The 27,478-nt window shown below is 37.5% G+C and overlaps 1 protein-coding gene across 2 annotated transcripts; it reads right to left on the reverse strand.

Annotated features, from left to right (window-relative positions):
* Window positions 1–22,681: 22,681 nt before the first annotated feature.
* LOC130722187 (probable receptor-like protein kinase At1g11050) lies at window positions 22,682–26,807 on the reverse strand. Of its 2 annotated transcripts, none has more exons than XM_057572839.1 (2): window positions 24,584–26,807; window positions 22,682–23,531 (listed from the first exon to the last, which is right to left on the reverse strand). In XM_057572839.1, exons 1-2 carry the CDS (start codon window positions 26,509–26,511, stop codon window positions 23,510–23,512), a joined length of 1,950 nt encoding a protein of 649 aa, XP_057428822.1. In that variant the 5' UTR covers window positions 26,512–26,807; the 3' UTR covers window positions 22,682–23,509. The 2 variants fall into 2 exon arrangements, with proteins under 2 accessions (XP_057428822.1, XP_057428821.1); XM_057572838.1 differs by lacking the exon at window positions 22,682–23,531 and adding an exon at window positions 23,733–23,975.
* Window positions 26,808–27,478: the final 671 nt, after the last annotated feature.

A 27,478-nucleotide genomic window follows, 5' to 3' on the forward strand; every position in this document is an offset into this window, starting at 1 on the left:
TTCATTTAATGAAGTCACTGTAATTGTTTTCCATCTGTTTTCAATTCAGTGACCAAATAATAGTTTCTAATACCTTCCTCTTTTTGTAGGAACTCTGTTCCTCTTTAATAGACCACCTTGGTCAGGTAAATGCTTATACAAAAGCATTTTCTGTCTATAATATGTTGAAATATAGCAAGAGAAACATTTTAATTTCTGTTGTTTATTTTGTTTTATTAGGATAATCAAATTTGTAATGGCACTGAAAACTTTTGTTGGTCCATGTTCTTTCATTTTGATGTTCCCGAAAAGAAGTATTCTACTGTTTTTTTTAAAATGATTCTGAATGTTAAAGTTTTACTTATCTAATTGACAAGGAACTGAGTTTGGTTCATTTAATGAAGCCACTGTAATTGTTTTCCATCTGTTTTCAATTCAGTGACCAAATAATAGTTTCTAATACCTTCCTCTTTTTGTAGGAACTCTGTTCCTCTTTAATAGACCACCTTGGTCAGGTAAATGCTTATACAAAAGCATTTTCTGTCTATAATATGTTGAAATATAGCAAGAGAACAATGTGCAAAGCACTTCATGAGAAGATTCTGCACAATCTCCTAGCAGGGAAGCTTTTGAGAAGATTCTGCAAAAGCTTTTGAACTTATGCTTAACCTTGCCCAGTCTCTACAAAAGTTCTGGCTCCGCCACTGATAGTTCCCATTCATGATGGCTCAAAAACAGGGGAAGAGAAGGTGGTGAAAAACAGGGAAAGAAAACATGGCAAAGAAAATTAGTTGCGAAATTTACCAGCAACATCAGCTTTGTACTCCTCTGGAATATCTTTCGCTTTCTTCGCTTTCGTCCCTTTCCCTTTCGCTTTGTCTACTGCTTGAGATGAAGAATCGGACCCAGGAGGTGGTGGAGGTGGTTTCTCAACACCACCGATGGTGGTGGTGGTGGAGGAGGCCTGAGGTGGTGGTAGTACACCACCGGTGGTGGAGGAGGAGGATCCTGTAGCAAGAACCGGTGGTGGAGGTGGTTTCTCAATACCACCGGTGGTGGTGGTGGTGGTGGTGGTGGTGGAGGAGGAGGAGGCATGAGGTGGTGTTTTCTCCATTTTCAGTTGGAGCGTGGGAGTGTGTGAGGAATTGATGATTCAAGAGCAAGAAAATGGTGTGGTTATATAAAGTTAGAGACGGTTACGGTGTGGGCCCGCTAAGAAAAAAAAACGCAATTTTCAATTTGCAAAAGGGATCGGGTGGAATTACATGACAGTGACAGTGGTGACCATTGCAGATTCGTTCCTTGGATGGAAATAACCATATGTCAGAAATCATCATTTCTATTCTGCGAGGAAATTGGCTAAAGGATGAAGCAAGAGCAGTACATATATACCCTTCTTCACCACAATTATTTTAGTATCGGGTTCATTTACCGTACACAAGGATTTTCTTGTGTAAGGTTACACAATCCTAATTTTACATACTATTGTAGGTTCAGCAGGTCATTCATTTATTTTACACTTTTGGCCCATATTTACTTTAAATTCTAGTTAAACCCATATCTATTATAATTTCTATAATGACCTCATAATCATATTTCAACCAGAAATTCATCCCTTCCCCTGAAATTTCCCCAGAAAATCATTCAAATCCCAAAAACATATTTCAACCAGATATTCATCTTTTTTTTTATAATAGAAATGTACTACCACCATTAATAAAAAGGAAAATTCTTCCTGCTTTAATTACATTCCTAAAAATAAGCCGTCTTTTCTCTCAAATTAATGGTACCATTTATTGTTGACCATAATGACTGTGAAACAGATAGAACAAAATGAAAAGAAAAAAAAAGGAAGTGAGAAATTAAACTCCATGTCTCAGACATATGTTAAAGGGACCAGCAACTGTACATTGAGCCTAGATCGAAATACAAACCAACAAGCGCTGCAATTCCCACAACAATTGCAATAGGAAGTGCCCTCCCAATTGCTTGATCTTCATCCAAACCCAGAAATAAATCCAACCCAAACAACATACCCAACAACCCCAACCCCCTACCCTCCCATTCTATCCCTCTCAATCTCCATCCACACCTCCCACAACCAACCATAGCAGAAACTCAAACCACAACCCAACCCTTTTTCATAAGAAAGTTGAAACTGCCATAGACCTGTCTCACTTTTGAAGCAAAATCAGAAACCAAACCCAACAATCACCAAAAAGAAATCCCCATCATGCTCAAATACATGCAAAGGAACGACAACGACAGCGAGCAAGGCAAAGGACCAAAACCTCAAACCCACAGAACAACAGATTCGATCGATTAATGCTAGTGGTGCGAGGGAGATGGTGGCGGATGATCCAGGTCCTTGCGGTGCAGGAAATTGGCGAAGCGAAGAGCTTCGAGTGTTCCTCAGCCTCACGCGGTGGTGAAGGAAGTAGCCCGAGAAGCAGAGGGAGGATCCGAGGATCTGAGTGAACTCTTGAGAGAGTGTGGGATCCGGAGATTGGGCTTTTCTTCCACCATGAATGCATATGCAGAAGGTTTTGGAGAGAGCGAGAGAGAGTGTGTGAGGTAAATAGATTGAGGTGAGAGGCAATGGGATGAAGGTTTGGATAATTTTTTGGATGAAGAGTCCAGATGATGTTTTAGAAAAGGGAGGGTGGACAGGGTCATAACAAAAATTAGAAACCTTCAGGATCAACTTTGAATTATCTGAAATATTGCTTGAGGTCATACTAGAATTTACAGTAGATATGGACCAAAAGTGTAAAAAAAAGTGACCTGCTAAAAACCTATACTAGCAGGTAAAATTAGGTTTGTGCAACCTTACACAAGGAAACAGTAAATGAACCCAAACCTATTTTGTTAAAAACAAAATTCACTTTTCATACCAAAGTTTTAAAAAATAGAATAAAATGATTATGCAAATAAAATAATTATAATTATATTACAATTATATAGCTGCACTTCTTTTATCTTCATAATTATAGGTTAGTCTTTGATTTTTCGGCTACCTAATATATATGTATATAATCAATATATATCCTTGCACTGGTGGCATTTTGTACTGGTCTAGCACGTGGCATCTCATTGATGCTAAAAAAGAAGACTACGTGGTCTGTGGTCATCAAGGGTATAAAGTAAGTTGATTTAAAATTTTCAAAAGATGTGTTTCATTAAGATCAAATAGCTGAATTGCAGTTAAGTAGAACAGTATGATACAGGGTCATGGACAATATCCCTCCCTTCAGATTAATATTATTGATGATAAAACATATTTGTTTTTAAATTTAATTTGGTGATTTGCAAAGGGCCTGGACGTGATGTGATAGAAACGAGATCTTTACTGACGAAATCATGATTCCTTTTCATGTCAGCAAAACGGTTGTGTGTTTGGTTTCAAATTTGGAGAGGCCAAACGTGGATCCAGAAATCCAAAAACAATTATTTCTTGTTTCTGGAAACGTGGATCGGGGTTAAACGTGGATCCTGGATGAGTTTTCTAAACACATACTAAGGCAGGGTATTCCGTATTCGTATCGTCCCCCACATGTCTCACTAAAAATAATATAATACTAAGAAATCACATGAATAAAAACCGTACTGACAAAATAATCATTACTTTTCATGCGAGGAGTGTCCAATAAATTAGAGATAAGAACAAACCCAACGAATTGCTTAACCAAAAACAAACAAACCCAACGAATTGAACGAGCTCTCGTGATGATATGGAATATTGTAATTATATAATTTATATTACAGGCAAAAAGATAACCACACAACGTTCATAGCATATTAGGATATTCACTACAAGAATACCATCGATTATCCTCGGCTAACTAGACAAAAGTTAACATGAACGCTGATTTATTTACTGCATATATAGTATCAGTTCGGGACTCACAAAGCTAATTTACAGGGTTAGTTATGTGACCGGTGCTACAATTTAATATCGGTTTAGTCGAATTTAAATCGACGCAAATTACTTGGCTTTTTAGCTGATGCAAATTCATAAAAATAGCTCCAACATATAGGATGACTATAATTAGTATTCATCTAGTCGACAATACGTGAGAGTTTGTAAGAGTTAGGGTTCGGGAGGGAGGGAGAGGTGGGACACAGGCAGAGTGTGAGGAGTTGATCGAGGGCGGGGGTGGAGGCTGCAAGCTAGTGCGGACCGACAACAATAGAGAGATGAGAGTGAGGGTGTAGGAGTTTGAGGGAGGGGTGTAAGGCTTATAAGGGCGATTAAGTGAAGAAACCGCTAAATTTTTAAAAGGAGGATAAAGAGTGAGTGAGATAAAAAAAAATAAAAGACGGATTATTAAATAGATAAAAATATGTGTAAAATGATTTAATCACGATTGAAGAAAGAAAAAACTCTTATTAAATGTATTAAAATCAAATCAATTATTGGAACATTGACATTTTCATACTTGATTTGCAATTAATATAAGACTAAAAAGTAGGGAAAGGGGTGTTAGAACTTAAAGCGTGTGATTTTTGCGAAGAGTGATCACAAGAAACCGTTGTTTGGTGCAACACCATGAGAAAGAAAAAAAAAACTAACAACCAAAGATTTGATATAACGTAGCAACTTTCATGGTGGTTGGATTATTGATATGTGCTTGTCCTCTCCTAACCAGTTAGCAACTTGGGCTCATAATAGACACATATAAATTTGTGGTTGCATAGGCATTGTAACATTATTTTCTTCTTCATTTGTTTACTAGTCACGGTTTAATATTCATAAGCATTAGCGGAGTGCACAAAACAATTGCTATACATTAATTGATTAGGTGGATTTTATCTATAATAATTTTTGCATACAATTGTTTAGCAGAAATTTAATACAAATTATACTAAGGAAAATTAAGAGGGAAAAATATGAGAAAATAAAAAGAAAAATGAGATGATTTCTAAATTATTTGAAATAAGAAATAAAGAATGGTACATAGATGGAAAAGTGACAAAAGAAAAATGAGAGTTATTTGATATTATTAATTTATCCTTATTTGTATTATTTTACGTTTTTTTTTTTAAATATCATAATTGAATTGCGGTTTCACCGTAGTTGTAATTTCCAAGTGCAGTTGATCAGTTATGGAGAAGTGCAGGTTGATGCAAGTACATTTGTGGTGTGACGTCATTGCAGGAATTGAAATCTCTTTACATTGCGGCCACAACTGCAGTTGTGAATCATAATTTAAAACCTTGTGGTATGTTTCATCCAATCATGGGACACAGAGACAAATACCAAGTTTAATAAAGTACATGAAATATTTTAATGTCAAAGGGGTATTACACATGAAATTTCAAGTCATTTATCATATAAACCATTAAATTAAATTAGTTCAATGCATGTTTGAAAAATCTTATAAAATTGATATTAAAGTAAAAAATCAATTATGTGAATGTACTAATGTAAATAGCTTTGGGTGTTAGAATCTAATTATGAGGAAACAAGATCTTGTTATTGTTATTGTAAAATAAATGTAGTCTTAACAAAAGTTGCTTATACCAAATCTATGGCTACATTTCTATTCCTAACTACACATGTTCACTTCACCAACCAAGTGTAATGGTTGAAGTACATAAGCATAAACCCATCCATCAATGGCTCTCTCCACTCTCATAGCTACTCTGCCATTCAAATGTACAATTGCTTCAAATCCATCAAAACCAAATCTTCTCTTCTCATCCTCACGACCAAAATTCAACACCTCCATATCTGATTCTGATAAAGGAAGGAACAAGGTTTCATTTTTCCAAGGTTTTCTCACTGGAGGCAGAGATGTTCAGAGTCTCAAGGTGGAGCTCTATCAAACAATTTCACCCCTTGACAGAGGTGCCGAGGCTACTCGTGAGGACCAGCAACTAGTGGACCAGGTTCAAGTGAAAACAACAACATCTTGATAATTTCAGTGGATTTGTTTCACTGTCTTTTATTGGTTTCCTACTTTATGATTTTAACTGGGTTTTATCTAGATTGCTAGTAAAATTGAAGCTCTTAACTCTGTTAAGGAGCCTCTCAAGTCTGATTTGCTCAATGGAAAATGGGAGCTTTTATATACAACATCTCAATCAATTCGGCAAACTTGTCTATGTTACTTCTAAGGGTTTGCAAATTCATTTGAATTCGTAACATGATAAATAATTGCTGTTAAACTATGCTAGAGGCCAAAATTCTTGCGACCAAATGGAAAGATCTATCAGGCGATTAATGGGGATACCTTGAGAGCTCAAAATATAGAAACTTGGCCATTCTACAACCAGGTAATACACTACACTACAGTTATAGCCACTATTATAGATCTTAATAAAGACTTCAAATGATTAAAATGGTTTTTGATGCTAGTTTGGTCTATTTATGGTGTTTGGATAAACAACTTAATTACGCGCTTATGCGATAAGTGCTTATTCATAAGCTAATTTGAGAAGTTTGGTTAAATAAGCTCAAAATAAGTTATATGCATGTATAAGCACTAATTTATCAGCTAATTTGAGCTGGTTATGAAAATAAACTCAAAATGTAGGTAAGAAGTTGTTTTCATAAGCTCTCCCATACACTTGCTTAAGAGCTTATGCTAGAAGTTAAGCTAAAATAATGTCTTCAAAACTTGACAGAATATCAAGAGGTAATAGAGGTAACTTGTTCATCTTGAAAATGGTGGATCCATCCTATCGAGTTCCTCTTTGATGTTGGTTGATTCTCCAAGAGTTGCTTTGCTAGTACTGCCCTCAGTTTACATTTTCAGCATGAATTAATGCTACCAATGGGCCAAAAATCAATAAATGTTTATCCTCCTAGATCAATTTCTACCCTTCATTATTTATTTTTATTTGTATATATCCTATTTAAAGTTGTCATTCAAGGTAATATTTCAATGCACAACTTATGGAATATTCAATCTTTGTTTTTAAACTTAATTAGTAGTTTAAACCAAACGAGTTAACGGATTTCGCACTTAGTACCTTAACCAAGTGATTAATAATTTGATTTTCATCTCTTATGAGCGGAATAAATTATTCGGCCAATCTCATACATTTTTTACGACACTAATTTCTCCTCTTTAACATCGGTTAATTAACCAACACAAAAAGTTGATTTAAAATTTTTGGTCCACTTAACTATAGTGTCGATCGGAAACCGCTAATAAGGAAAGGTGAACAAACACATTAGCATGGGACTCAATAAAAATAAAGATGAAGTAACCATGTTCCTTTTTCTCATCCATTTTTTTGTCATGATGTCTTGTTACTTTTAGCACCCATGTGGCCTCACAAAGAAAAATCATATATAAAGATAAAAAGAAATTTAGAAATACAATATACTTTTCAAATTTTAACTTGATAATCCAAAATTGTAACTAATTTTACTAAAAAAAGCTAAATCAAAGTGGAATTGAAAGTTTATTTTAGCATATACTTGAAACCTAACCAATGGACAAACACCCCTTAAAAGGAAAAAGTTGTCTATACTTCTTCTTCTCTATGATCTATGGTGAAAATCAAAATAAGTCAAATAACAAAAAGCCAGAGAAAAAGGTTTATGGCAGGTGGTGGTGTCGTTGGGTGGGGGGTTTTCGATGGTGGTGATGTTGGGTTCTAGGGGAAGGAGGAAGGGGAAGAGACAAGAAGATCTAGTGGCGGCGACGGCGGATGACATGCAGAGTTGAGGGGAGGACGGTTGTGCCAAAACCAAAAATGAAAATACAACATTATTTATTTTTAAATGTAAAAGACGTGTTTGACCCTACTATAGCATGTAATTCTGGGGTGCAACCTTGCAGAAGAGAAATGTTGTGTATGGTAAATGAAACTCCTTCATTTCAATAAAAAAAAATAAACACTTAATTATTCTATCATTAAGATATTAAAAAAATATTATTTATGTGTATGTAAAATGAGAAAATAGAAAACATTAACTTAAAAAAGCCTAAAAAACACCAACAACTTCTACTAAAATTAAGTGGTATCTCTTATTTTATATCCTATTTTCAAACATTGAAATTAGCTAACCTGCCCCCTACAGCTTAGTGCGCTGACCGTGGGACGAAAGATTAGTCTCACGGTTGTCGGCTGTAAGGATACCTTGGTCAAGACCAAAAGAAATTAGCTAACCTAAAATAAAATAAATCTTACATTTTGCATCAAACTCATATTTTTTAATATTTATAAAGTCTAAATTATTTTTTTATCTCTATTATTTTCTTTCCAAATTAAAAATCTCATTAAAAATTGTAAAAGTACAAAAATACAAATCTTTTTTTATGGGAAAATACAACATGGATAAGTTTTATTAGATAAACTAAATTAGGGATTAATCAAATCATACTATATGATTTCTAAAGATAAAAATATTCAATGTTTCCCTTATTTTTTTTCTGTGTATAAAATCAAATTACAATATGTTAAATTATAATTGTGGTGATACTTTTAAAGATAATTATTACCGGTTATTCCTTCTGATGAAAAATATTAAGTTATTTATTGAATTATCCAGCCTTGAATATCCAATTAATTACAATTAAATCCATATCTTATGTAAAGGAAAAAAATCCGTACTTTCTTTTGAAGGAAAAAAATCGATCCATACTTAATAATATATGATATATTAAATTCATATATTAAATATTAAAATAAAGTGCTCCTGCGCGTAACTGCGTAAGCCCTCACTTCTAAAGTGCTCTCTCAGAAAATAATAAAGATTTCATTTTCTCTATTTAGCAAATTTTCGTGCAACCGATAAAAAAATATCAGTCATTTATTTTATCTAACGGTCGCCTTCGCCCATGAGTTCCTTCCCATAAGTCAAATGAGACTCATTTCCAACTCATATGAGAAATATTAGTGTTATCAATTATCTTTTTTTTTCTCTCTCTCTTATCTTAACTCTCTCACGTTCACACCAAAATTGATGGCACTGCATTTCCAACTATAAATTGATGTCCATACCACATGAATTTTCAACTGTTATTCACCATAAGAGTTCAAATTAAACAGTCCCTCCTTGGTGTGACATGGATCCTTAGAGATGGAGGACCTCATGACTTATGTTGATGAAGATGGGACTTTTAGGTTGTTACCCGGATATAAGTTTAATCCTACTGATGAGATTCTTGTGGATTTCTACCTGAAGAGGAGGGAGGGTCTTTGCTCAACCTCTTCCTTTTCAAATCATTTCAGATTTTGATGTGTTTCAAATTGAGCCTTGGAGTTTGCCAGGAGGAGGTTGGCGAAACAAATTTTCTAAAAATCTGAAATATCTTCTTTTCACTATTTCATGAGCTGAGAAGTGTTATCAATTCTCACTTTAACAGTTTAACACTCTCTTTTCAATAGTCTCTTTTATTGATTGAAATTCAAGTTGGACTGATATGGGCGGACCGAATCACTTTATTTTGGGCTTATCATTATCATGTAACAAATGGGCCGGGCAACCCATGGTCCAGCCGGGCCAAAACCCAAGCTATAAATAAAAGAGGACCGCCCAAGCGGCAGGGGACCTATCATTTCACGCATTTTTACTCGCTTTGTTACTTTCGCTTGCTCTCTAAACTGGTTAGCCTTTAGTCTGTGGTTCCATACCGGAACATTGGCGCCCACCGTGGGGCCGAAGGATACTTTCCTAGGCTTCAATATTCACCGCAATGGTGACTCGATCCGGGGCGAACGGAGAGATGAATCATGTTCAACAAAATGATGTTCCTCCCGATGCTCTTCAGCGGATCATGGACGATCTCAATGAACTTCGTCAACATAATCAACAGTTACAAAATCAACTTACTGATCTCAATCAGACTCAGGGTTTACGAGAGGGCGATCGAAGAATGGCTGAGACGGTGGTGGACTTTCAACCTTTCACAGAAGAAATAGCGAACACCGCTGTCCCAGACAATTTGAAGACGTTAAAGCTTGATTCTTATTATGGTGATTCAGATCCAAAGGACCATTTAGTGTATTTCAACACGAAAATGGTCATTGTAGGCGCATCAGACGCATTAAAGTGCAAAATGTTACCATCAACTTTCAAGAAGTCAGCGATGATTTGGTTCACGACTCTGCCGTCAAGATCAATTGTCAATTTCACGGAATTATCTACAAAATTCTTGTCTCAGTTTTCTACTAGTCGTGTACAAAAAGTGACTCCGGCGACATTATTCAATGTTCGTCAAGGGCCGAATGAGACTTTGCAGTCTTACATGGGGCGTTTCAATCAATTATCTGTTCATTTGGAGGATAAAATGCCGGAAATTTGTATTGCAGCTTTTGAATTGGGCTTGAGGCCGGGTGGTTTAAACAGTAATTTAAGTAGAAAACCTGTGGAAACAATGGCGCATTTACGCGAAAGAGTACAGGGATACATCAGGGAGGAGCAGAGCGATCGGATCAAGAACAACCGCCCGAATGCAGCGGTTACAGGGCAGAAGCAGCAGTTTGATATCAAGAGGGGAGCGGTTGCAGATCAATATTCGAAGGGATGGACCGAACGTGGCAACACAGGGTATAACAATCGCAACCGTTATGATGGTCGTTTTGATAACCATTCTAATTTCAAAAATCGTGTTCAACCTTATGAGATGCGTAGGCCAGGACATTCAATGACGTGGACCCGTAATCAAAATGATCGTACAGTGCCGTTGGCGGTTAATTTGACCGAAGCTTTACACGCGTGTTTGGAGGCGAATGTTATTCGTTTTCCACGGCAGCCCAAACCGTCAACGGGTTATGTGGATAAAAAGAAATGGTGTGAATATCATAGGATCTCGGGACATAATACTGATGATTGTTTTACTTTGAAGAAGGAGATTGATAAATTGATAAAGGCTGGGTGTATGAAACAGCTTGAAGGGCAAATGGAAAAAATGTTTGTTCATGATGAGGCAGAAACTTCAATGAGGCGAGCTGAAGATGGAAAAGAGAAAGAGAATGAAGGGAAAAACAGACAATCCGAAGGAAAGCCAAGGGGCGGATTCATTCTATTTTTGGTGGATTTCGCGGTGGCGGAATGACTAACTCAGCTCGTAAGAGGTATGTTCATTCTATTAATGCTGTTTACTCTAACGATTGGGGAAGTTGGGCAACCAATCAACCCGATATAACGTTTACTGTGCGAGATTTTGAGGGAGTACAGCCTCACGAAGACGATCCAATTGTTGTAATGCTGAGGATTGCGGATTATGAAATTGAGAGGGTACTTCTGGATCAAGGAAGCTCAGCGGATTTGATTTATGGTGACGCTTTTGAAAAGTTGGGGCTTAATGAATCTGATTTGTTGCCTTATGATGGTTCTTTGGTGGGTTTTTCTGGAGAAAAAGTATTTGTTCGAGGATATGTGGAATTGAAGACTGTCTTTGGAGAAGGGAAGAATGCGGAGGCATTTGCTATTAAGTTTTTGGTAGTAAAGTGCACTTCACCGTACAATGTACTCATTGGGAGGCCATCACTAAACAGATTGGGGGCGATCATTTCTACAAGACATTTAACGGCGAAGTATCCATTGAGCAAAGGAGGAGTTGGAATTTTAAAGGCTGATCAAATGGTTGCTCGAAAGTGTTATTCAGAAAGCTTCAAGCAGTATGGGCACATGGGTAAGAAGGCAGTGAAAGAGGGGCATCGAGTCTATGAGGTGGATTTGGAACAGTCAGAAATTATTTTTGATCCTCGAGAGGGATTCAGTGAGCACAAGATGAAATCAGAAGAGGAAACTAAGGCGATCCAAATTGGTGAGCGAAACTTGAAAGTTGGCGTCAATTTAACTACAAGTCAGGAAAACAGGTTGGTAAAGTTGTTATCTGAGAATATGGATTTGTTTGCATGGAGTGCAAAGGATTTACCAGGAATCGATCCGGAATTTATATGTCACAAATTGGCTTTAAATCCCGGGGCGAAACCAATTGTTCAGTTTAAAAGAAAGATGGGCGAAGAAAAGGCTGAGGCGGTAAAGGTGGAAACAAATAAGTTACTGGAAGCTGGATTCATTAGGGAGGTAAAGTATCCAACTTGGTTGGCGAATGTTGTTATGGTGAAGAAGGCTAATGGCAAGTGGCGAATGTGCACGGATTATACAGATTTGAACAAACACTGTCCTAAAGATTCTTATCCTTTACCAAATATTGATAAGCTTGTTGATAGGGCATCAGGGTTCGGAATGCTTAGCCTCATGGATGCATATTCAGGGTATCATCAGATAAGAATGTACCATCCCGATGAGGAGAAGACAGCTTTCATGACAAATCAGGCGAACTATTGTTATCAGACTATGCCGTTTGGGCTGAAGAATGCGGGAGCAACATACCAAAGGTTGATGGATAAGGTGTTTGACAAGCAGGTGGGGCGGAACATGGAGATTTATGTAGATGACATGGTGGTCAAGTCAGAGGAAATGATGGCACATTGTTCTGATCTCGAAGAAGCTTTTGGCGAACTAAGAAAGCATAACATGAGACTTAATCCAGAAAAGTGTTCGTTTGGAATCCAAAGTGGAAAGTTTTTGGGTTTCATGATCACAAGGAGAGGAATTGAGGCGAACCCTGATAAGTGCAAGGCGATACTTGATATGCAGAGTCCAGCCTCAGTTAAAGATGTGCAGAAATTAACAGGAAGAATAGCAGCTTTGTCCAGGTTTCTTCCGTGTTCTGGGGAAAAATCAGCACCATTTTTTCAATGCTTAAGGAAGAACAAAACTTTTCAGTGGACTGAAGAATGTGATAGGGCGTTCCAAAGTTTGAAGGATCATTTATCCAGGCCACCAATTTTAGCCAAACCAGTTCAAGGTATTTCATTATCGATGTTTATTTCCATCTCTGATAATGCAGTTAGTTCAGTTTTGTTGCAAGAAAAAAAAGATGATGTGAAGATCATATACTTTGTGAGTCATGCTCTTCAAGGAGCTGAAGTTAGATATCAAAAAATTGAAAAGGCTGCGTTAGCTTTAATCATATCCGCCAGGAAATTAAGACCTTATTTTCAAGGCTTTCCAATTGTGGTAAAAACAGATTTGCCACTTCGCCAAGTTTTGCAAAAGCCTGATCTGGCTGGAAGAATGGTTTCCTGGGCTGTTGAGTTGTCAGAATTTGATATCACGTTTGATAAGAAAGGTCTGGTTAAAGCACAGGTATTGGCGGATTTTGTCAATGAAATGTCTTCCAGTGAGAAAAATATGGAAGTTGGTGAATGGAGTTTGTCTGTAGATGGTTCGTCTAATGTCAAGGGAAGTGGAGCTGGAATAATCTTAGAAGGGCCAGGTGGCGTGACAGTTGAGCAGTCACTCAAGTTTGACTTTAAAGCAAGCAATAATCAGGCAGAGTATGAAGCTATAATTGCAGGGTTGAAGTTGGCGATCGAGATGGGGGTCAAGAGCATAATGATTAAAACAGATTCTCAGATAGTTTCTAGGCAAATTCAGGGTGAATATCAGGCGAGGGATGCACAGCTGGCTAAGTATTTATTGAAAGCTCAGGGATTGATAAAGCAGATAGGCACAGTGCAGGTCAATTATGTTCCGCGGGAGGAGAATACAAGGGCGGATATTCTATCAAAGTTAGCAAGCACCAAGAAGCCGGGAAACAATAAGTCAGTCATCCAGGAAGTTTTAAGCAGCCCGAGTATCGAAGAGGATGAGACAATGATGGTGTTAACTTTAGCGGATTCAGATTGGATGGGGCGTATCAAAAAGTGTTTGGAGGCAGAAGGCTCTGAGTTGTTGACATTTTCTAAAGATCAAATTCGCGAGGCAAGTCATTACACATTGTTGGGCGATCAATTGTACAGAAGAGGGATTGGAATACCTTTATTGAGATGTGTTTCCAAGGATGAGGCGGAAAGAATCATGTTTGAAGTTCATGAAGGTGTGTGTGCAAGTCATGTGGGGGGACGATCTTTGGCGGCGAAAGTGCTCAGAGCAGGGTTCTATTGGCCAACTTTACGAGGGGATTGTATGGAATATGTGAAGAAGTGTGGTAAATGTCAAATTTATGCAGATTTACATAAGGCGCCGCCTGAGACTCTTAGCTCAATGAGTTCATCGTGGCCATTTGCAATGTGGGGAGTAGATATTCTGGGACCGTTCACTCCAGCAGGTTCTCAGATCAGATTTATTTTGGTTGCAGTAGATTATTTTACTAAGTGGATTGAGGCGGAATCAATGGCGAAAATAACAGCAGAAAAAGTCAAAAAGTTTTATTGGAGAAAATTGGTTTGCAGATTTGGCGTTCCAGCAACTATCGTCTCAGACAATGGAACACAGTTTACAAGCAGGAGTGTGAAGGATTTTTGTGCAGGAATGGGAATTGAGATGCGTTTCGCCTCAGTTGAGCACCCTCAGACAAATGGACAAGTGGAGTCAGCGAATAAAGTCATTCTCAATGGAATTAGAAAGCGTCTAGGCGAAGCTAAGGGATTATGGGCTGAAGAGTTGATCACGGTCATTTGGGCGTACAATACTACTCCTCAATCAACTACTGGTGAATCACCTTTTAAGTTGACTTACGGGGTAGATGCAATGATACCAGCAGAATTGCAGGATGTAACTTTCAGGGTGGCAACTTATAATGAAGAGCAGAACGACATGAATAGAGTGGTTGATCTCAATTTAGCAGAGGAAACGCAAGCAGAGGTTCGTTTGAGGCAGGCAATGGTAAAACAGAGGTCGGAAAGGCGATACAATTCTAGAGTGGTTCCGAGGAAAATGAAAGTTGGTGATTTGGTTCTGCGTAGGAAGGCAAAGGGGCCTGATGATTCGAAGTTATCACCTAATTGGGAAGGACCTAACAGGATTCTGCGAGAGCTTGGTCAAGGGGCGTATCATTTGGAGGAGTTATCGGGGCGAAGGGTTCCAAGGGCTTGGAATGCACAGCATCTCCGTTATTATTACAGTTGAAGTGCAGGGTGGTTCGTTCAGTTTGTTTTGTGTTGTACAGTTTGTTTCAGTGTATGTTTGTCCAAGACTATGTTTCGTTGTTTCAGTTTGTGTATGTTGGTTGTATCGTTTAAGACTATGTTTGTTGTGTAAGACTAAATTTGATGCACTCTTTTCTCTACCCCAGGCGGGAGAGTTTTTAACGAGGCATCAATTATTAATGAATAACAGGTGTGCACTCTTTTCTCTACCCCAGGCGGGAGAGTTTTTAACGAGGCATAACCTTTTTTAAAATGATCAAGGGCTTATCATTTTACTTATTTCTTTTACCCATAGCGGAAACTTATCAACTAAGGTCTATCAATTGGGCGACGTCAGACAATTGAGAAAAAAGTAAGTCTCTTAAAACAAGAGCATTCGGCCACGAATTCATAAGCACAGTCTTAAATTGGATTTAAGCTTGTCCAAACTAAGCACAAGTCTCCACGCGAGCATACTAATGAAATCAAATATGTTGACTTTGATTTCCATGAGTAACTATGTCAAAAATGAAAAATTTGACTAAGTTATGTACACAAAGGCCTTATGATTCCAAAGTAGTTGATTAAGTTTAAACTTTAGCATATTTCATTATGTACGGCAAAATGCGGGAATAACGTATTCAACTAAACAACGAAGGCGGATCAAATTTGGTGAAAGGTTAGTAAAAGTTATTCATGTTAAGTTATACTTTGAGATTGCTGATTGAAAGGTGAGTAAAGTGCAGTATTATTTATTATATTAATTTGTTTAATTGATCTAGTTGTTGTTGGATGAATCATGTTAGTGAGATCGAAAGAATAACTTAATGGTTTCTATGTTAAGTTAAGATGTGATGTCTTCATAGAATAGGAATAGGAACAGAAATATATTAAGTGTTGGAAACATGTTATTAAGTGTTGAAGTAATTTAGACAGGAGGCAGAACCATTAGAATTATGCAATTTGAGAGTTGATATATAGAAAACACATCATATTAATAGTGCTTGATAAACATTACATAAATATCTTAGGATAAACGGTGGAGCTAATTGCTCAACACTTACAGGAATAAAGATAAGACATAGGCAGATTAAACTAGCTTAGAAAAAAAAAAAAAAAACTAAAGGATAATTCATGTAGTACATGTGCTTGAACAGGGGTGGAACTAATGATTTTCTCCTTCGCCTTCATTGTTGTTGGCGTTCCCATCTTCTTCATTTTTATCTGCTTCTTCTTCTTCTTCTTCCTCATCACCAGTGTCAGGGCTGATCAATTTGCCATCAACAATCCTTGCATAAGGATCGGAACCGGCAAAGTTGATGGAAACTTGAGGATTTAGGAAAAGAATCTGTTCTTTGGCTTTTGCAAATCCAGCTTCAAATTGGTCAATGACAGAATTCTTCAGTTCAGAAATTTCTGAATGCAACTTAGAATTTTCATTTTTCAATTCAGCATTGGCGGAATCGAGTTGTGTGACTTCTGCCTGAGATTTCACAAGTTCTTCTTCCTTAGCTTTCTGAGCAGTGTTTAAGTCTTCAGCATGTCTCTTCAGGCGTTCATTTTCTAGTGCCAAATCTGCGGCTTTCTTCTCATTCGCTTTGTTGGCAGAATCCAACAATTTCATAGTGGCTTTCATCTTCAGGATTTCTCTTTCTTTTTCTTCAAGTTGTTTGGCGGAATTAATCCCGTCAAAACCAGCGGTCTCCAGGTCGACCATTTTTGAAATAGCCGCAATTTCTAGTCCTTTTGTCATGATGGCTTGACAAGCTTCCTTTAGCCCAATCCTTTTGATCTTCTCCTGATCCGCCTTGAACACCAAATTGGTTTCCACCAATGCGTTGAAGTCAATCTTTGAATCCCATAGTGAAGTTACCTCTTCAGAGGTAAGTTCTTCGAATTCCTTCAGCACGCTTTTCCATGTCGGGGGTGGAGCGCTTGAAGACCCACCTTGATGCACCAAACGTTGAGGGGTATTCTTCACCATAAATTTTTCCATTGAAGGTTGAGATGTGTCCTTCCCTTTGTTTGGTTCAGGAGTTTCATTCCTCTTCTTTTTCTTTTGAGGGCGATTAGATTCAGTGCCTGAATGACTAGCATCGGCATCAGTCAAAGTCTTCGCCGGGTTTCTTTTTTCTCTTGCAGCTTGTTGTTCACGACGGAAGCGTAGGATATCATCATCAGAAAGGCGAGTCATTTTCGCTGAAACAGAAAAGAGAAGTTAGATACAGCCAACACTTGAAATACAAAGATACTGAAATTCAAGAGTCTTACCCACATATTCACCCAATTTGTTTTCATAATGGACATTTAGGAATTCAGTGAGGTTCAAATCAATGCTAGATAGAAAGGTGCAATCCACCATTTCTTCAGGGGTAAGGGAATCATCAGGAAGTTTGATGATAGCTTCATAACGGGCGGTCCAGTAGAAAGGGAACTTTGGACTTCCATCGTTGAAATAAAATACATCTTTGCACTTCTCTGTTTCGTTTAGCCTAAAGAATTTCCCTTTAAACTGTTTGTAGTGGCTTCTAAATAAGGTAAATAGGCCTTTTCCCCTAGCGGCGGCTAAAGAAAGATATTCGCCTTTTATGCTTCTACCGCTAGTTTCAAAGAAGTAAAAAAACTTGTTGCTAGTGGGTTCGATACCTAACACTTGACACAGGAGTTCAAACGCCCTCAGGTATGCCCAGCTATTACAATGGAGTTGTGTTGGGGCAACATTTAGTAAGGTTAGAACGGAGCAAGTGAAATCTGAGAGAGGGAGTTTATATTTTAGGTCAGTGAAAATGTTTTCAAAGAAATAGGTGTGGTTTTTGCCGTTAGGGTCAGGAGCCCCAAAACAACAAGGTTCGGTAGGTAAACAGGGAACTATGTCAAGGTACACATCTTGGCCGTCGGATCGAAAAGTGTTTTCAGTGATTAAATCCATTACAGTTTTGACATTGCAGAATTTAGTGAACCTAGTTTTAACTTTGCTAGTAACCCATGTATCGACTGCAATGGTAGAAGTTTTAGAAGCTTTAGAGACTCTACGGGTGTGTTTTGCATCCATTTTGAAAAGAATTCCTGAAATTATGAAGGATCTAGGGTTATAAAATATAAAAGGGGTAAAATGTAAGTTGGAATTGTGGGGAAGAATAGATTTTAAGTAGAGTTTGGTTTGATAAACAAGAGGATGAAGAAGAAGAAGAATTTAGATGAAACTTTTTAGTGTAGAAGGAAGTAAGATTTCATGAATAAACAAAGTGAAGAATGCTTACCAGTGAAAAAGGTTGTGATGAACTTGGTTAAATCTGAAGGACTTCTGGTAATGCGCAAGAACACTTGTAGTTGAATGCAAGAAATTTGGTAATTGCAGAGGAATGGTGAAAATTTTGAAGTACAAGAGTGAAATGGTTTGGGGGTAAGAAGGATTGCTATATATAGAGAGAAGGTAGAAGATGAAAAGGTGTGTCAAAAAGGTGTGGTTAAAAATATTTAAGGTAAACTGTGAGCATGCGTGTGGTTTGTGTGAATCCAAGCGTTCATTCAAGCCACACATTTGAATTTTTTGAGACGGTGAACCGGCGCGCCTTTAAGAGGTGACGTTTGGTAAAAAGTAACGCTTGAGCAGAGAGTCGTGTCAGCTCGCAGGTAAGCGTCGTTTCAAAGGAGAAGGGTCGTTTCAGAGAAAAGCTACCCTATGAGTGAATTTAAATGCACATCTCAATTAATGCGAATAGCATAGCTTAGGTAGACTTTATGCATTGCAAGTTTCAAGATATCTGTGGAATAATTGTGATGATTACAGCAGGTACAAAAATCCGGAAGGGGATTGATTTGGTGCACAGTGATTGAGGTGATGGGCAAAGCGTCATTTAGACATCACGTGTCACGCAGAAAGAATTATTTTATAATGATTAGCCTAGTAAATTTTTACTTTGTTGTTAGCCTTATTTCATTGAAGCTTGTGTGCTCACAAATTGGTTCACATTGTACACGGGCGTACCAGAAGTTGTGGGCCTCAATAAGACACTCTCGTTTTAGTTCTAAAACATCAGTGTCTTGTGGGCCTGTGGACTGATATGGGCGGACCGAATCACTTTATTTTGGGCTTATCATTATCATGTAACAAATGGGCCGGGCAACCCATGGTCCAGCCGGGCCAAAACCCAAGCTATAAATAAAAGAGGACCGCCCAAGCGGCAGGGGACCTATCATTTCACGCATTTTTACTCGCTTTGTTACTTTCGCTTGCTCTCTAAACTGGTTAGCCTTTAGTCTGTGGTTCCATACCAGAACACAAGTGAGTTCCAATAAATTGGAAATGGAAACATATTTTTCACTATATTCCATCAACCCTTTAATCTTTTTACAGCCCTTATCTAACTCCGAGAATGTGCACTGTGTCCTATAAAAAAACAAAAAAACAAAAATTCCAAGTCTCACGAATGTTTATGTGTTGTTAATTTCAATTGGAAACTGAACCAAGATGGTGTTTTTGGATTTAATTTGTGCTTGCAGATGGAAAGATTTTCAATGAGCGCAAGTGCTTCTTCTACAATACCATGAGTCGTGATCTTAAAAACTGATATGAGAGTTGCAGGGAGTGGCCAGTGGAGAGTTATGGAAAAAGACAAATATATTCCTATCCTCCGAAATGATCAGGTGATTGGGAAGAGGAATACCCTGAATTTTTGGAAAGTGGAAGGAGCCTATGCTAGGAGGACCGAATGGATGATGCATGAGTTCTGTCTTGCGTTAATTGCTAACCCATCTAAAGTAAATAATAAAATAGTGATTTACTTTTTTTTGGTACATAAAAAAGTTAAAAATTACACCCTATAGTGACTTAGTAACGGTTATGGTTTCACAATAAACTAAATATTTTTTTATAAATGGTAGATAAATCCTCACCTATATAATATCTTTTGGAGTAAAATTAGACGGAACTCGAATTCTTAAAGTGACCATTTTATTTTACACCAAAATTGAGCAGAAATTTAGAGTAAAGCATTTTAAAATTTCATGAGAATGGTTGGTTGGTAGGTAGGATATATCATTATCAAAGTTGGTTCCTTTTGTCTTATTCATCATTAGTCACTAAACTTTGTTACTCAAAATGCAGATGGCAAACTGGGCTGTTTACCGCATCTTTAAGAATAAGGATGAAAAGAAATGGCGTGATGAGGGAAATTTAGACAATATATATCATATTAATTTTCTCACAAGGCAGAAGGAGGGAAGTTAAGACTATACATATCATAGAATTGATTGAAAAGGCAGAAGGGGCGGGGTAAAGAGAGAGAGAATATTAATGATTACATAACATCTACTATGATACAAAGTAAAGCCCAGCAGCTCCAATAACTCTAACTGACTCACCAAATAACAAAGCTGCAAGTAAAGCCACTATTGAAGGATGTGAATCAATTATAACCTGCAATATATCCATGGAACATAGTCAAAGTAAGCAACATTGCTTACATTCTTGTACTTAGAAAATTTCTCTTATTATTCTACATATTGAACTGGAACATGGTTTTCAGATAATTGGAAAGAGAGATAACTAACGACATGAAAAATTCTTCCATTCTTCCAGTGACAAAGTAATCTCAAATCAAAGACTAAAATTTAGCATTTAGTACATGCTTTCTAATTTTTTTGAAGAAACCATTTTGCTCATGAATGAAAGGATCACATTATAAAAGCAGTATAGATAATTAATTTAGCTTCCCTAAACTAATAAGTAATAAGTTGGAACTTAAACTGAAGTTGAAACTGAAGCAAAGCATGCGACTTCGACTGAGAAATCAAAATAAAAGGAGTAAGAATCTGAATTGAAAATAACAGTGCGTTGTGAGGATTGGATGTGGAACCTAAAGTAATAAGAAAGAGGACTAAGAAATCGAAATTGAAACCTGGAAAATAAGCTAGAGTTTGTTCACTGGAACTTGGCGGTGGCGGCATGGAAAAGACGGAGGTTGAAGGTTTAAACGGTGTTCAGCAACGGTTCCTCTTCAACATTATAAGGCAGGACACTTCTGCAATGTCACCGATCAACCTCCAACTACGGCATCGGACTCGGCGCTGTTATAGATCCTTTATATACCAATGATCGTTCAGTGACTCTTGACTTCAAGATGAAATTGTCCTAAGAACATGTGATTGTTTAGTGAAAGCACATTAATTGGATTGGAACCATGCAGTGTGTTGGGACACAGTTTGAGCTGTAGAAAATATAAGATTCATTTAAAAAACTGAGTGAAGTAACTAAGCTAATAAAGAGAGCAAATAGAAAGAAATGGCACATATTTGTAAGTGGCTTTTTTCATGATATATGACTGATACTAACTTTCATGAACTTCAACACCCGTATGGGCAACTCCAGATAAAAGAAGAGTAAAGGAATTAGGTAATATGATAATTGCAAAAAATCATTATTGCCAAAGCTATTCATCCTAAAATTTATGAGACAGGATCAATATATCTTTAAAATACAGCACCCTGACTTGCAAGTAACAGCCTAATATCACAGTCTTCCACATTTTATGAAAGTCACTACTTGCAGTGAAAGAAAGATGAGGATCTTAGTTCAGTCATGGGTAAACTTACTACAATTAGAAAATTTCAGATAACCATTAACAAACATAAGAGATCATAACCAAAATACCTCTAAGAAGTTGTCCCTCCAAGTGAATGAAATCATTCCTGCAAGTAAAGGAAAACGACAGTAAGCAAAAGAAGCAGAGAAAGTAACAACATAGTAACCGGAAAGGGGAAGAATAGGTTTACATCAGAAGGAAAACGTCTCATTAACCACACAGGTTTTTCAGAAACCAATGGGGCTTGTTCTCATGATATATGTCATGTTCTGTAATAATGAAAAACAATAGGATCAAACATCAGATAATTAGGGAGGAACATACCAGTTTCCATTAAAAAAACAACATTCTCTTATAACTCTCTGCAAATCCAAACCTAGTTTAACAGATAACAATTCCAACAACATTATAAACTGAGAAATTACCTCTGATTTAAATGATTGCTATTTTCATCACATGAGCTGGAAGGGTTAAAGGTTAGATATTCCCCAACCTGCACTTCAATACAACAAAAAATGAAGTAAGAAATAGACATTTTTTTTGGTTAAAAAATTCAGTGTTATATAAATGGGCCAATTGAATGACCTCTTCACCCATCAAGAAGACTTTAGGATCTGCTGACATTTCCTCATCAAGTGCGGAGTTGAGAGCCTCTCTCACTGTCATCTGACAAAATGGAAACAAGTGAACCAAAATTTGAATGATGCTCAATATAGAACTTAACTAAACCAAGTCCACTGCCTTCTCTCGTAGAAAGACTGGGAAGCCTAGCTTCATTGTTATTTTTCTTCAATCTAATTGTCTCTAATCTAGCCACTTTTAAAGAGACATCTTTCCCTAACTTTCCTCTTTTCTCTTACAAGTTCGATAGAGATGTTATCTGATTTCCCCCTCCTTCCAGTATTAATACAATCGGATTCGCAGCAATCCTCAGTCATTCTTTTAATTCATTCTTTCACATATCATGACACTATCTATTGAATACTTAGTTTATATTGTTTTTGAAGCCAAGAAAAAAAGCATACAGTGTAATATGTTAAGACTTAAGAGTACATGTGAATATCAGATTTTTTTACTCAAGCTCCACAATGAATATTTTTGTTGAACAACATAACTACGACAAGGTTCCGAAATAAAAGTGGTTATCAGCTGTGTTTCTTTCAATTCAATGTGCTGCTAACAATCTAATTGCAGTAAAACCAAGCTAATCTTGCATAATTTTCAAATTTCAGTTTTGAAATATCAAACCATGCATAGTTTATCAACTTGAATACTTGATTGAAACATCAGCCTCTGTGTGTTACAGTTTTGGTCTGGTCTTTTGGGAAAATATTAAAAGAAAATAAAATAAAATAAAACTGAGAAGGGAAGAACGATGGCCACGTCATATTTTGTGACACTTCGCTCTATTGTTATTGGTTCCAAATGTGAACAAGTGGGACATCTGTTGTGACTCCTCGCAAACTATAGTGACGGATTTAGTTATAGTTATTTAAAACTCTAATCTCAACCTCCATGCCTCAAATACCCAAATCAAAGCTCGAACCTCCATCCACCAAACCAAACCATCACGAACACCTCCTTGCTCTGTTGTCACGAGCTCTCTAAAGCCATCTTCCCCTAAACCTCTCTCAACCGCACAATTTGAAGGCGGAGGTTAGCAAACTTGAAGGTTGTTAAATCTTCTACGTCACGCTCTCCTTCCGTATGCATTTATCGTAGTTGCGCTCTCTATCGCCATCACACTCTCCGTCGTCGTTGTGCTTTCATGCTTCAACATGTCACATGTGATTGCAAGTTGAAATAGAGTGTGTTATCAGTAATTTGACATTCTTGATAGAGTATCAATAAGAAGATGTTGGTTTTAGAGTGGCTTCATCAGTGAATTTTGGGGGATCTATACTACAGAATTGAATTCAAGAAGCCAGTGAGGTATTTTGAGTCCTTGTATTGCGTGCCATTTCACGGACTTGTATAAGTAGAAGAAGGTATAGGCCTAATATTGAAGTTCTTCCCATAAGATCTTCAACAAGTTTAATAAGAGGATATGCTCCTGTCCACTAGCCTGCTTGACTGGGACTCCTACAAAATAATAAAAATTCTAAAGTGACTCCCCTTTTCAGAACCTTTCTTTCAAATCATTCCACAAAACACAAATATCTTTTTATAGACATACCACTTAAAGCAAAATGATCTGATAAGTATCTAGTTATCCATGAAGTGAAGAGTGAATTCTGATTAATCAATGAAGGAATAGTTTATATACATGGTGACAAAGTTGGCTATCCCTCCAAAATTAGCTAATTATAACTTCCTTTAACCATCAATCAATCTAACTGACTAAAATCAACATGAACACACTTCCACTGTGGTTGCTATATTACACCGGTCCCTGATGAAGTATTATAATAACTAACTTTTACTGAAAAGAGCAAAAATTACACATAAACTGAAAAAAGTTCTGAAAATCAAATTCAAGGAAGAACTTGCATATCCCTTAGAAGGGCGGCGCTCTCACTCATTGTCCTGTTTTAAACATATCGAAATAGTAAATTATCTACGGGAATCCAACATATGATAACATAAGACATTAAATCATACGAGATGTAAAATCAGGAGGTAGACAGAGACTTGACTGAGGAGGAAGAAATAGAAAAAGCAACACAACATCACTTCAACTTGCAAAAACAACACTGGCACTAACGTTCAGACCAACTTAACATTTTCCTTTATATACAGGAGTTTTTATTTGTGCCTTGTTTTACAGCAACACAGTAAGGAAAAAACAAATGAGTGTGAAAAATGGAACCATTTTACAAGATAGCTTTCCAATGACCTGAACTCTTATACTACCTATTCCCAGCTATTTAAGTGAATCTATGCTTCCTGGGTAGTTGATCTAAAGAGAGAGCATTTATGCGGATGCCCTGCTAAGTTTCTACATGGTAGGAAGTATAACACTGCACAGAATCTCTTGAGCCTCAACAAGATCTATTCTCATTGCTATCTTGAGATCTCAAGCCTTCAAGTCATGTTGCCAACATGATTTGACTAGACTCTGAGCAGATCTTAGAACAGCTTCAACCTTTCTACGATTTAAGCAATACAAGGAATTAAGGTAACTTCTTCATTACCTGAGCATGTCTCCAGCTTGCAATTTGGGGCCGCTAAGGGCCGGAGATATGCTAAAAGTGTTGCCATCATTGTAAAATGAAGGGTGTCCAAGAGGCATAGGCCTATCTGGAATTTGAGGAACCTCAATATCCCCTTCTAACATCTTCAAAGCATCAGTAATTGTTGGTCTCAAAGCAACCATTACATGGGAACATAGAATTCCCACCAGCAAATACCTTTCCATTATGCTCTTAGGATTTGAAGTAAAAGAGCTTTCGTCTTTTAACAAGGAAGAATCCAACGCCTCATCTATGTTCCCAGATTTCACCAATGACCAAGCCCAATCTGTGATCAAGAATGCCCTTGGTGACCCTGATGAAGACAAGTCAAGAGCTTTCCTTCCACACAATATCTCCAAAACAACCACACCAAAGCTATAGACATCACTCTTCTCAGTCAGTTGACCATATAGTGCATATTCCGGTGCTAGATATCCATGAGTTCCAGCTACTCTTGTAGTGAGATGAGACTGGCCCTCCCTGCTTTGTTTAGCAAGCCCGAAATCTGCAACTCTTGCCCTCATGTCTTCATCAAGAAGTATATTGGTGGCTTTGATATCCCTGTGAAAAATTGCAGGTTTAACACCATAGTGCAAGTAAACCAATCCCTTTGCCACATCCAAGATTATGTTTTTTCTTTGAGGCCAAGTCAGTGGTTTCTTCTCTTTCTGAGATATAAAGAGATTGTCTTCAAGGTTACCATTTGGCATGTAATCATAAACAAGATATCTTTGGCTTCCCTTGTCAGCATAATTCTTCTCATTCTCATCAACAACACAGCAGCCCCTAAGCGGCAGCAGATTCCGGTGCTTCAGATTGCTAATAATCTCCACTTCATTACAAAACTCAGCATCCCCTTGAAAATCAGATTCTAAAATCTTCTTAACAGCAACCACTGTCCCATCAGGCAAGGTTCCCTTGAAAACCAACCCAAACCCGCCTCGCCCTATGAAGTTCTTAGTTGAAAAATTATCAGTAGCCTTCTCAAGCTCCGCAATTTTGAACCAAATCGACCCGGTATTCGGTCTCATTCTACGCTTAGACCCTTGTTCCTCAGGGTCAAAATCGAACGGTAAACTATCAAGCTTTCTCAGCCTACGCTTCCTGTCATGCCAGACATACAGTGCCAACAAACAAGACATGACAAACAAAGCAACCCCAGCTCCTGTCAACCCAAACACAAGAGTCCGGTGACCCTTTCCCCCAGACCCCTCTTGGGAATAAACAGGAAGACTAAATATGCATGTGACAGCACCATTGCTTTCAGGTCCAAACTCATTCACAATCCCAGCAGCATAAAGAATAGCAAAGTAAAAACATTCCAAGGAGTGGTTAGCATTACCATCAATGGAAACAAGAGTCTGCTTCACCTGTAAGCCAGCATTAAGGCACAAATCACAGAGGGAAGTATCAGAGAGATCTGATCTACAAGCAGTGTTGAGTGGTGTGCTCTGACCAAGCTTGCTGGTCCAATCTGAAATATTCTCCACACCTGCACAGATGTTGGGGGAGATAACAAACTGAAGAGGGTCAAAGCAGGAACTAGCAAGGTTATTGGGGAGTGACAGAGCACTGAGCTTGGCTTGGAAATCTTGAATGCATGAATTTGAGGTTTGGAGATTGGGGAGGTTGAAATTGGAAGTTTCTTTGAGGTGCTGAGCTAGTCCTATGCCAAAGAGAGATAACAGTGAGATGCAACAATTGTTGGAGCTTGCTTCACTTTTGGATGACAAAGATTTGAAGTTTTGGCAAGCAGAGGAGTTCCATGGGATTCTCCGAACATAGTTAAGGTCAACAGGGCATGCAGATGAAGAAGGAGAAGGGGAAGGTGCAGCTGAGTTTTTGCAAAGAAACAGCAGAAAGAGAAGAAACACCGCCACAATCTTCATCGTAATCTGCTACAAGCTAGCTTGGTCTTTTTTTGTTTGTATATATGAATCTGGGACTGGCTTAGTTTTTGAGGTTGATTGAGTCTGTGAGATGAGAAAGGGTGAGTGGGAAGAGAATGAAGAATCTAGAAATAGAGATGCTGATTTTGTGAATCATAATCAATTAATCATCATGATTAAGCTGCGTTCAGGGGAGATGGATTAGAAGGGAAGGACATCTTTGGAAAAAAGGATTCGTATTTGCTTTCATTTTCTGGCGGCTGGTGGCAAAGGTAGGTGTGTGCGTTTGTTTAACTGAGTTTTCAGTTGAGGAGAGTGCACACAACGCGCGAGATAGAGTTGGAGAAGACTAACTTTATTTTAATATTTTACTCGACGATCATCAATCATGTTCGAGTTGGATCATTCATATTCGGTAGGAAAAACTCTTGTAATAATACGAACTCAAACATGAGATGAGAATGTGGTATGTATTAATTGAACCAACCACTTAATGAATTAAGAAGATTGTGTTTTTCTGAACACTTCTGATATGTGTATATCATTTCTATAACAGGCACTCAACACATACAGCTTATGACAGAGAGTTTATCCATAAAATTTGGTACACAAATTATTTTTGTTATGTAAAATATGTTTGATGAGAGTTAATCATATTTGAATCAGAAGCATTTATATTTAGTAGGGCTCAGCTCTTTAAATGAGAATTTTCTTCATACACAAAACAAACTTGAACATAAAATTTTATTTGAAGAAAATTATGCATGTATTACTTGAGTTTGTTCATGAATCTAGAAGATTGAGTTGAAAATAAGCAAATAATTAAAGTAAGACAAATGATTTATGCACGCGCTTTTAACATGGTGGTGGGTGGCTGCAAATAGTTTGTTGCTACTTGCTTAAGTAAGAAAGGTTCTTTGACTTTGCCACAATGCACAGTTCATCAACGTGGATTGACAATAGTGAA

The sequence above is a fragment of the Lotus japonicus genome, chromosome 6 (genome assembly GCF_012489685.1).
Source record: "Lotus japonicus ecotype B-129 chromosome 6, LjGifu_v1.2".
Classification (NCBI taxonomy): Eukaryota; Viridiplantae; Streptophyta; class Magnoliopsida; order Fabales; family Fabaceae; genus Lotus; species Lotus japonicus.